The 12,060-nt window shown below is 41.4% G+C and overlaps 1 protein-coding gene across 1 annotated transcript; it reads right to left on the bottom strand.

The window, feature by feature from the left end:
* Positions 1-1,792: 1,792 nt before the first annotated feature.
* On the bottom strand, positions 1,793-11,447 carry LOC112214440 (ras-related protein Rab-3D). The gene is given in 8 exon segments (XM_024373175.2): positions 1,793-3,132; positions 3,345-3,469; positions 3,562-3,680; positions 8,202-8,272; positions 8,275-8,331; positions 8,334-8,373; positions 8,375-8,437; positions 11,201-11,447. Coding segments are annotated over 7 exon segments (663 nt in total). The 5' UTR covers positions 11,201-11,447; the 3' UTR covers positions 1,793-2,944.
* Between the last annotated feature and the right edge of the window lie 613 nt (positions 11,448-12,060).

The raw sequence follows: 12,060 nt of genomic DNA, 5'->3' as shown, positions 1-12,060 counted from the left end.
TAATAACTGAAAACCCACATGGAGCCAGTGAACTCACAACTCGGCATAAACGGTCTCTTATCTCTGACCTACACCCATGTTTTTGAGCTCGACCTGCGTTATCTGTATTGCAAGGGGTAGTGTCCCGTGATAAGCATGGGGGCGTTTAGGCTCGTCCCAACCCTACATCATTTGAATGTAATTTAGCCTGGCCTTACATCACTTGACTTTAGTGGGCTCAGGCTGAGGATTTCTCATTTTGCACTAAGGAAGATCACTGATAGGCACCAGTATATGATGGAAGACTACAGTATGGATGTAAAAATATAAAAAGGTTACAAAACATTGCAATAAGATTAACTGCAAAGGACACAAAGGCTGTGGTTAACTGGTAGGTGACAGGAAAGGGCACCAGGAAACCTCTTATTGTTGGGGAGGACCACAGCAGTGTGGTTTTCTGTGTCGTTAGATTAAAAAACACCACAACCCCCCCCTCCATCCAAATGGGAAGGGAGGTAGGACGTAAGGCCATAAATTATTAATGATATCACCATAAAGACTAACCTAACCACATAGAGCATGGGTCTCAAGCCTTTGTCGGCTTGACTGCATAGATGTTGTGCTTTCATAAGTTCTAATCATCTAAACGATTTAGCATCAGGATTGCACAATAAAATGGCAACTCAAGATTTTATATTTTGTAATGAAGTCTTTATTTTCATAAACACATGCAACGTATATGCCTTTTCTAATAAGATTGTCCAAACAGAGAGCCATAAATTGGAACAAAACAAATATACATTGACACAACAGTATAGTTCCCCCTTAATAGTATAACAAACCTCCTATATAACCTATGGAATGCCATACTACACAAAAACGAACCAATTCCACAGAAAGAAATTAAAAGGATAAAATTATTCACTTACAACTTCAGATGAACATAATTATCAAAAGATATGTTATGGGTCCTTTTAATCAACTGACATTGAAGTATTTAGATAAACTGGGTATCAGTGCATCAGCATGTGATTTAGAGAAGTCCTCCTCAGGACTTTCAGTAAAACCTCACCACTTTCAATCCAGTTACCTTCAGCAGCAGAAAGAAAAACACTATTTAAATACACTGACAAACACCACCCAGAAAGCTTTACAACTTGGGCATAATGCAGATGTAATGTGGGTATAGTGTTTTTACACAGCTATAAAAGGTTAACAGTTAAGTCTCCAGTCAAATGTTTCACACCACAACAAGACCACTTGCTCGTGGTAGGAGATGAACAGGGGAGACCACTTGCTCGTGGTAGGAGTTGAACAGGGGAGACCACTGGATACAAATCAGCCAGCTAATATCAAACAACGAGTCAGTATCAGCTGTGCTTCCAGGTGGATAGGTGTGATAAGCAATTGGAGAGAGTAGGCGCTCATGAATACTTTTGGCGGGCTTTGACCCAACCCCTCAGCTTTAGCAGTGCTTTGGCGTAAAAACACAAGGTTGCTATCACGCCGAGACCGTGCCTGTCCCTAACTGATGGCCAGTGAACAGTGTGGGGCTAGTGATAGGGAAATGGCAGGAGTAACAGAGGGCCGTGAGAGCAGGGCTAGTGATAGGGAAATGGCAGTGTCTGTGAGTAACAGAGGACCAGTGAACAGTGTGGGGCTAGTGATAGGGAAATGGCAGTGTCTGTGAGTAACAGAGGACCAGTGAACAGTGTGGGGCTAGTGATGGGGAAATGGCAGTGTCTGTGAGTAACAGAGGGCCGGAGAAGGGAGATGCATGTCTCTCCAGTCCAGTTGGAGATGCATATTTTTCTACTGAAGCCATCCAAGCAGTACAATGGAATGCACTGTACATGCTTTAGGTGCACCATTTGTCTTTCTGTTTAAGCATATGATTTGGAAAATGAATTAACATGGGTGTCATGCTTGGCCAATCACCACGCTTTAATTAGGCTACTTCATAGACAGTAACTTAGATGTAAGAACAGTACAGTAACATTATGCAAGTAATGCAGGCAGTTTACACTGGCACATCCAGATTACGGGACACTGTTGAAGCCTTGTGCAATCAGGTTGGAAATTGTAAGAACAATGAGTAGGAAGGGGAGGCACAGAGGGGTGAGTGAGGACATGCCAGAGCAGATCACATGACGCATGTCAGTGTCACTAGTGTTATACGACTTCCTCCCAGACAAATATCCTGGAGCACAACATTGCTCTAACATTGTTTGGCACAATCTCATACTTTTTCACCTTCTCTTTCCCATAAGCAGTAGTGGTTAAGAAAGTCTCAAGAATAGTAGTGCACAATTATTCCGAGGACATGGCAAAATAGCATCTTCAGTGTCACAGAGTAAAGCATGGAGGTCAGGGAATGAGGAAGCAAAAGGCCAAAGCAGCAGAATAACTCCGTTTTGTGATTGTCTGGATGATGTCATCTTCCTTAATAACAGTTACATTTAGATTTTGATCAAGGATATGACAGAAAACGGTTTTTGTTGTGTTTTTTTATCAGGTTTTGGGGTGCTGTTTTCTGTCCGGTTTTGGATTCGGAGAAGTTAAGTCCAATGAATACATTCGAAGCAGAGCACCTAGCCAGGGGGCATCCAAAACAAAAGCACCTTCTGCTCTGTTTGAGTCTTGAACTATTATATTTTCATTAATTAAACTCTGAACACAACAATGACCTACAATAATTACTACTGGGGAAGGGGGGGCACAGTACACAAGAGAGATGGGGCCTTTTCAGGGAATACAGAAACTAGAACAGGGGATATGTGGGATAACACTGGATGGACTGAGGGGAGGGGACCGATGGTTATCTCAGCTACCTGCTTTATGGTTTTCACTGTAGTATTGTGTTAGGGGGTGTGAGATTGGGGTGTAGTTTGTGAGGTGTACTCTCTATACTTCAGGCACAGTGACGGGGTTTGGTGTGGGGCTGTGAGGAGAAATGAGGTGGGATTTAGCAGCCACAGCCCCCATGGTTCTCTGGAGGCGAGTCCTGTAGACTGGTGCCCCTGTGATTGGACAAAATTTTGGCATCTCCGCCCATGCTCTCGTTCATCTTCTCACAGATGACGTCTACCAGCCGCTCAAACACCTGCTTCACGTTGATGTTGTCCTTGGCGCTGGCCTCGAAGAACTGGTACCCTGTCAGACAGAGACGGGGAAATTGAGTAAAGTAATTACTTACTGTGGAGAGATTTCAAGAAAAGCAGATGAGATATTTAGGCTTAAGGGTTCGGTGTCCCCTGCTATATTTGTGTGTAAGTGTGTTCTCATGAGGTCAGTATGCTGTGGTAGTGTGACCTCTTGGTGTATAGTCTTTGCGAAGACTGCATGCTGTTGTGGATGGTACTCACCAAGATCTTTGGCCAGTCTCTGGCTATCCTCTGTGGGGACTAGCCTGTCATCCTCCAGTTCACACTTGTTTCCCACCAGGATCACCTGTGCGTTGTCCCAAGAGTATGTCTTAATCTGAGTTGCCCTGTATGACAGAGGTGAGAGTAGACGAATACACAGTCTGAGAAGGCAGCAGGGTCAATATGGAAATGATGGAACCTTTCACCTTTCACTCACCAGTCCTGCACAGCGTTGAAGGAGTCCTGGTTGGTGATGTCATACATGAGCAGGAAGCCCATGGCTCCTCTGTAGTAGGCTGTGGTGATGGTACGGTAGCGCTCCTGTCCCGCTGTGTCCTGTGGGGAACATGATGTATGGTCATTCTTTACAAGTTGGGTTTGGGAACATGTTCAATTGTGTGGTATTTTGTGAGACCAGAAGGGGGCAATATTGACTAAGACCAACAGACTTGAGATGCTAGAGGTGAATGTGTGTATACGCTTGTAAATATTCACTATGACTAGAAAAGACCGATACAATTATTGGAAGACCAAAATGATACCGAAAATTGATATTTGACATTTTAAACTTTATTGTGTAATAGTGCCTTGTTCAATAAATGAACACTTATTTTAACTTAATATAACACATCAATAAAGCCACTTAGCCTCAAATAAATAATGAAACAACAAAGTGTTGAGAAGAAAGTGAAAAGTGCAATATGTGCCAGTAAGAAAGCTAAATGTCTACATTTGTCATGTCCATCTTATCAAACATATGAAACCCTGGTTCCTTTTAACATGACTTCAAGAACCCAGGTAAGAACAAAAAGAACACTGAGAGTTATCAGGAATTATAGGACTATTTCTCTCTATACCATTTGTTATCGGAATACCTTTTCTTTAAATTTCTTATAGGCACTTTTTATTTAACTGCCAAGAACAAATAGCTTCCCATCCCTGTCAATGACCTGGCTTGAACCAGGAACACATGGGTTAACTGCCTGTTCAGGGGCAGAATGACAGATTTGCCCTTGTCAGCTCAGGGATTTGAACTCCAACCTTCAGTTACTAACATGTTTGAAACACTAGCGCTACGCTGCCTAGCTAGCCATTTCCACATTTACACCAGCCTAATCTCGGGGTTGATGGCTGAAGTCAGAGTTGCTTCAGCTAGAGCGAAGAGCTAACGTGAAAAAGTCACGCAGGTGTGTTTGATTAAATGGCACGGCCTGCTGGTGCCTTGGCCATCGCTCAGTCAGACTGCTCTATCAAATCATAGACTTAATTATAACATAATAAACACACAGAAATAGTGGGGGTGGGTCATTAATATGGTCAATGTTATCATTTCAAAACAGTGTGCAAACGTTTATCATTTCAGTGAAATAAGAACCACCCATATTTTATCTAAGGATTGCAAGAAATAGAGCTGTTACATTGCACAGCAGGTGCCGGCATAATTACGACAAATTCTGGCAAATTAAGTGTATGAATGAGCCAGGTATCCCAAACTGTGTACTTACACTGACTAAAATGACCTTGAACCAAGAGAAGGAGAGTCACCTGCGTTAATATTGCCTGCTAACCTCAATTTCTTTCATTAAATATGCAATGAAAGAATCAGATGCTTCTTATTGATTTTAAGAAGAGGCATGATGTTTATGGTTTGGTTCATGTTGGAGCAACGACAGTCCTTTTTCGCGAATACGCACCACAACTATCTATACACGTAAGACACGAAAAACTAGTAATATCATCAACCATGTGTAGTTACAACTAAGTGATTATGATTGATTGATTGTTTTTTTTATAATATAAGTTTAATGCTAGCTAGCAACTTCCACCTTGGCTCCTGCATTCGCCCAACAGGCAGGTGAGGCAGGTGGTTAGAGCGTTGGACTAGTTAACTGTGGTTGCAAGATTGAATCCCTGAGCAGACCAGGTAAAAATCTGCCATTCTGCCCCTGAACTAAGCAGTTAACCCACTGTATGGCAGTCAGGTTGAAAATAAGAATGTGTTCTTAAAGGCTTCAAATTAAACTAAAGGTGATAAAAAAAAATAATTTCAAAATTGGCATGCCAAAGACGCGGATTTCCGATTAGCTTGCAGCAGTGTGAAGCGTACCACCTGTACACCATTCGATAGATTGGTGAGGCTCAGAGGGTATGAGCTGAAATATTCAGGTCTGAGAAAACTACAATCCAATATTTTTGTTAATTAAAAAATAGATACTTGACATAAATAAACCAGGGCTATTTCTGTGAACATGGTGCTTTCCACACTCCAATGTCCTATCAGGCAAACTTCCCACCTAAAGCCACTGATTAATTCTTCAGACTGATTTGAAAATCACTGTCAGATGCATGATCAGCATAACATTCATTTCCCATGTCCACCACTGACGCATTAAGCAAACCCTGTCCTATGTGGAAACCCAGTAAGAACAAAAAGAACAGTCAGCTTGATTTTGTCACAATAGCTTGGTGTGGACACGTTTGCTGTGATTCATCTTTATCGGAATACAATACTCAATTAGTGATGTTTGTCTTGATTAAACAGCATTCACTTACATGGAAATAGTTTGCTTTGAAAAACTTTCAGACGTCAAAAGCTAGGCTGAAGAGATTAAATTGTACAAATCTGGTAGCTCTGTAATTCAAGTATTTTCACAGAACCTGGGTCCTTTTTCCATTGGAGGACTTTACATCACTGAATAGTGGGGGGGGAAAAAGATTATGATGTGAAATTAGATCTAATGGTGGTCAAAAGACCAATAAGCCCGGAAAACTACCACCCGATTTAGTCTGCCTGCAAAAATACAGCCTTAGTCTTAACTAGAGCAGGTGCCGGGCAGCAGCAACATAAGTGCTCTATAAGTAGCTGTGAGATGAGAAACCAAGTTTTCTGCAAAACATACAAGAGAGACAGAGGCGTAAAAGGTCATTTTTGTTTCATTTATGAATGAATATACCAGATGCATATCTTACCTGATGAGCAGACATGATCAAATATTTGGCAGGGTAATGGATCTTAGTAGCACTAACCAAATACACTGTCCTCATGGCTCACACTGTCTCCATATCTATCTAACAACAAGTAAATACTGTCCAAAAGCATATGCATGATGACAATCAGTGTAAAATGGTTGGGGGTCAGAGCCATTGATGTCACTGGGACCCTTCTCAGCATTTTCACCTGGTTTTACAGCCCAACAAAGCAGGGACACTCTAAGCCCTAGGCTTTGTGGTTCCGACACCAGGTGTGTCATTGTGCAGTTAACATATTGCCATGTGGTGTATCCTCTTAGAATAAACAGGTATGGTTCAGGTTGAGAAAAGCAACCATAAATGGTACTATATGAGCTTCAAATGTTTTCACTCATTTTTAAAACCATTAAAAAATTTCCTTTTTCCAAAAATCATTTTTAAAACCATGATAGGTGGAGTGTGGACAGGGCACCACCTGTATACTTCTTTATAGAGAAATCGGGAGGCTCAATTCAGTCATGAAAAACAGGACACTGCGGATTAAACGCCCCTGGCCATTCCACATAGGGTTGTTCAAACTTGTACACTTGCTCAAGGTGTTTTTCATTTATTGGACATGGTTTCCTACTTCCACACCTCCAATGTATGAGGCAAACTGAGGAAGGATTCATTCTTCTCTGATTTGAAACTCATCAGATGGCATTCAGTGATCCCAGCCACCACTGACAACATTAAGCCAAATCACGTGTACTTAGGTGGAAACAGGGTCAATGCGTCAAACTACGTTTTGCTGTGTACATTGGTGGAGAAACGAGTAATGCTGGTTGATTCCCATCTTGATTGAATACGATACCATATAGAACGTGTTTGTCTTGTTTAAACAGCATTCACTGTACGTGGATTGGTTTCCTTGAAACACTTTCCGCAACATCAGTTCAAGGTACTAGGCCACAGTAATAAATTGTACACTTTTGGGTACCCTGTAATTCAAGTATTTCCTACAGAACATGATATTTTTGCAATCAGTTCTTTTGACCAATCAGTTCAGCCTGACAAAATATCTGATTACTACGGGAACGTTATTTTTCAAAATGATCAGAATTGGTCTGCCTGTCCAAACACAGCCTTAGTCTCTAGAGCATGTGATTTACAAGCAGCGACAACACACTGCAGTAGCTTGAATGAGAAACCAAGTTTTCTGCAAAACATCAAGAGAGACGGGAGGGTAAAATCATTGGTGGAAAAATGATAAATTGTCATACTTAAAGTAAAGGTAAAAAATGACATGATATAAATCTAATTCCTTATATTAAGCAAACCCGATGGCGTGATTTATGGAACGGGCACTCCAACACAATCAACATCTTTTAAAAAATGCAGTATTTGTGTTTAGTGAGTTCACCACAGGCATTATATTGATAGGTGTGTGAATTGGACCATATTGAGTCCTTACTGAGCATTCGAAATGTAACTAGTACTTTTGGGTGTCAAGGAAAGTGTATGGGAGTAAAAAGTACATATTTTCTTTGGAATAAAATGGAGTAAAATTTGTCAAAAATGTATTGTAAAGTAAACTACCTCCAAACAACAACTTAAGTAGTACTTCAAAGTATTTTTACACCACTGTGTAAAATGCAAGGGCCTTGCAGATGAAGGTTTGTGATTGACCCACTATATAATTATCAGCCACCTGTCAGAAAAACTCAATTCAATAGTGAAGGATTTGGTCTATGGATTTATATTCTGGTTTAATACAGAGGACAACTTTCCTCTTGATGGGATGTGTATGAGAGTCCACTATGATGGCAAAAATGTGGCACAAAGGTGGCAATCATGTTGTAGAGACCATAGCTGGCATGTGGGACAAAATGCATAGGGCTAACTCACCCATATCTGTAGCTTTATCCTTTTCTCATTGTGGAAGACGGTCTTGACCTTGAAGTCTATGCCCACGGTGAGACAAAGGCTGGGGTGAAGGAGTCATCAGCATAGCGGAACAGGAAGCTGGTCTTCCCACACTGCTGTTGCCAATGATCAGCAGCTTGAACATGTAGTCAAAAGTTCTGGTCAGCCGCATCCTGGGCAGGCTGCTGCTGAAGGCGAGAGTCATTCACTGACGCCATCTAGAAGGGAAGGCAGAGGTGTGAGAGGTGATACTACAGCTCAGGGTGAATTAAACAACAAATCATCAGGTTAGGGGCTCGTAAGTAAGCCTTTCACTGTAACCTGTTGTAGTCGGCGCATGTGACTAATAACATTTGATATGAGTCTTTGAATTTCATAATACAACAACAGTTGGTAGGTAAAATCAACAGGCCAGGCCCAGTCCCTAAATTGTTATGATCCAGTATGAAGGGTTGCGGGGAGTTTAAAACCTGCTCGTCATAGCTATTATGACTCAGTCACTTGCAGGCTGCAGCATCTGCCACTGGGTATCAAATTGCACACTATAAAGACCTTTTAGTGTCTGTCACTTGTTCCTAAAAGTGGGTGTAATGACTGCAAGGAATGGGCGTGAAAGGAGAGAGTCCATGGTCTCCCCCCTGCATCCTCAGCTGATCAATCAGGGCTGCACACCACAGCTTCCTCTGATGAGGACTGTCTCCTTGGAGACCGGTCCAGAACATAACCACCAGGCCAATTAATGGGCCAGGCCAGCTAGCTCAGCATGGCCATCTTAAGATGTAGTGATATTTAACAACAAAGGGAATGTAGAGGACGGTCCACAGACACTATTGGGGGCAAGAAAATCTGTTGTTAAGCTGTATCGCTATGATTCTATGTTTGTGCCCACAGAATTATAGGGGTGTGAGAGTGAATCTACTGCCCCTTTACTTGTAACATGGGGGATGATCTGTGCGGTAAATGTTAAATAAGGCAAATGTATGATGTAAAGGCCAAAATGATTTTGTAAAGAATCTGTGCAAAAGGCAGGTCTGTACTATAATCCCCTATCACATGTCACCAATCAAACTTTCATCTGACCATTGCTTTGTGGGTCTAAAGTCATTGGATCATAGGTCCCACACTGTGTGTACAAAGAATATGCGGGAAACCCATTGGATCAAATGTTGTTTTCCTCTCAGAACGTAAGCCTGCTAAATCCTGGTCACATCATGCACATTTACACTGTGGCTCAAGAAGTCTTGGGGCAAAATAATATTTTGGGAAACTGTTTTTCTACCCTAAATCTGTGACAACTGTTGTGCTGCTGAGGCAATGAGTAGCCTACAATATCCAATATCACTCAATTCAATATCCCATTGTACAATAATAATATTATATAAGCCATCCCAATGCTGCAGTCATACTGTCCAAATTATACTAAGATATTAGAGACCAAAGTTACTGGATGATGAAGTGTTGAGAAACACATGGCCAAAACTGTTTGTGGACAAGTAGCATTAGATCACTTTGACCAGGGGGTGATGAATTTAATACTGGCATGCCACCATCTGCCACAATAATCGGGTACATCTCTGACGGGACAGATTTTACATCACTGTCATCACAGAACAGGCCTCCACTTAGTAGAGTTGAAATGGGAGTCATTTTTTATGCACTGGAGAAGCATTCGTTCTGTAAAACAAATAAAAGAGGCCATTATGGTGAATAGGCCTATTGTGGTCTCTCAGCTGGCACTGTTTGCAGAGTAAGGTCCCTGGCTGTTATAGGAAATTAGCTCTTGATTGATTGGCAGCTGTCTGTTCCCTATTAAAGAATGGTCGTAAACACAGGTGAAGGAAGTAGGTTAGTAAAATTTCATGGTTTCAGTATACCTGGACAAGCTCAAATTAATAGCACAATAAGTAGGCCTATACTTGACAACTTTCAATATGATGGGTAGAGTTGACAAGTGTCCATTCTACATCTCTATAAGCCCTTGATCATGACTCTCAGTTTCATTACATTACACATAAATCATTGGACAAAGGCATCTTCTGTATGGGGGAGTTTTGTTAAGAGCCCCGATGCTCAATCTGAACATTAACAAGCATCTGTTTTGGAAGCATACAGGAACTTATCTTTCATATCAGTGAGAAATCATTTAAAAAGGTTGAATTGATACACCTTGATAGGGTTGGTGTCAGTGGAGGACAACTCCTAATAATGGCTGGAAAGGAGTGAACGGCATCAAACACATGGAACCTATGTGTTTGATGCATTTTAACCATTCCACTCCAGCCATTAGCACGAGCCTGTCCTCCCCAATTAAGGTGCCACTAACCTCCTGTGGTTAGTGTTCCCACAAGGCCATATCTCCATGTTACAGAGCTTGTTTTCTGAAGATAAGAGGCGACCACCTGTGCTAATTAGCCATGGAGCGTGTTCTGAACACCTGTATGTAAGCGTAACTCGGGAGGTGTAGTTTTGTCAGATGGAGGCACCCATAGCTGTATAGATCTGTGCTTTTTTTTTAATTTGACGGATTCTTTCTCGCTAATGCAAAGGCCACAGGAGGCGACGATGACGTTTCAAAACGTTGAAACAGCGTCGGGATTTAAATTCACATGAGAGTCGTGAATGGCTGAAAACTGTAGGGATAAGGCAAATGCCGCCTAGAGTTTGACAGCTATATCTCTATATGATATAGAACTGCCAAAGTAGACCCTATACAGAGAATGGGGGTGAAGAAAATCCATAGCTGACTATTTGTCCTTTCGGTTCTTCAAATCGCACCAGGTGCTCGAGCCTCGAGGATTAATTGGCAATGTCTCGAAAACCTAATTGTCGCATTATATAAACATGTAAAACTAAGTCCAGTGTACATTAAATTGAGTTAAGTAAACGAGAATATAATGCCCAGCAAATTATTTTCGTTTGGACATGAAGTAAGCTGGACAAAGGTGCAGAAAATATTGACCAAACTTTTTCCAACCACTTACCTACTAATCTATGGAAACGGAATTTCTTTGACTTTAATCTTCAATGTTATTTCCTTTCAAGTGAAAATTCCCTAGGGTCTTCAACAACCTGAATTCTCTTTCCGCCCACCGCTTTCTGCCTCACCGTTTTCCTCTGAGCGTTTGTGGAATAGAACAGGCAGCTCCCGGATCTCGTTTGTGTACAAAGGAGCACCCTTCGAGAGCGCAGCAGTCAGTGTTGTGATCACCTCACACGACAGTATTCACACAGCTATAATCTCTCTCACACACTTCCAGAGAGCAAATTTACTGTACTTTATGATCCCTCACTCAGCTCTAGCCTGTTTCGAAATAAGAGCTTTCACAAATCAAGGCAGCATTTACAGTATGTTTGTGTTTGATTGATGTTTATGTGTATTAAATTGTTGAATAATATAGAGAATATTCTGAGCTGGGTCAGTCTTCTGATCTGAACTTCAGAGATGCTCTGCAGTCTGCCAACCTCATTTATTAAGTATAACTCAACATTTGATAATGCAGATCATTAGAAATACACTAATGAGATCACTGGGCTTAGATCCTAAAATGTTGTGTAAGTTCATATTTTCATGCAGATATGGTAGGCCAACTTTGGAAAAGCATCCACCAGTTAATAAATCAGAATTATTTCCATGAGTGAATATGTGCACATCCTTGACACTTCCTGGTGGGGCCCCCTTTAGGTGCACTTTTTGTTTTTTGCCCAAGCACTACACAGCTGATTCAAATAATCAAAGCCACCAACATCCTGTGGTTAGTGATAGGGAAAAACAAAACATGCACCCAGGACCGAGTTTTGGAAATCCTGTTTTAGACACTTGCTCATAGTCACTACTTAGGAA

The sequence above is a fragment of the Oncorhynchus tshawytscha genome, unplaced genomic scaffold (assembly GCF_018296145.1).
Source record: "Oncorhynchus tshawytscha isolate Ot180627B unplaced genomic scaffold, Otsh_v2.0 Un_contig_2795_pilon_pilon, whole genome shotgun sequence".
NCBI lineage: Eukaryota > Metazoa > Chordata > Actinopteri > Salmoniformes > Salmonidae > Oncorhynchus > Oncorhynchus tshawytscha.
This window is presented reverse-complemented; position numbering and strand designations above follow the sequence as displayed.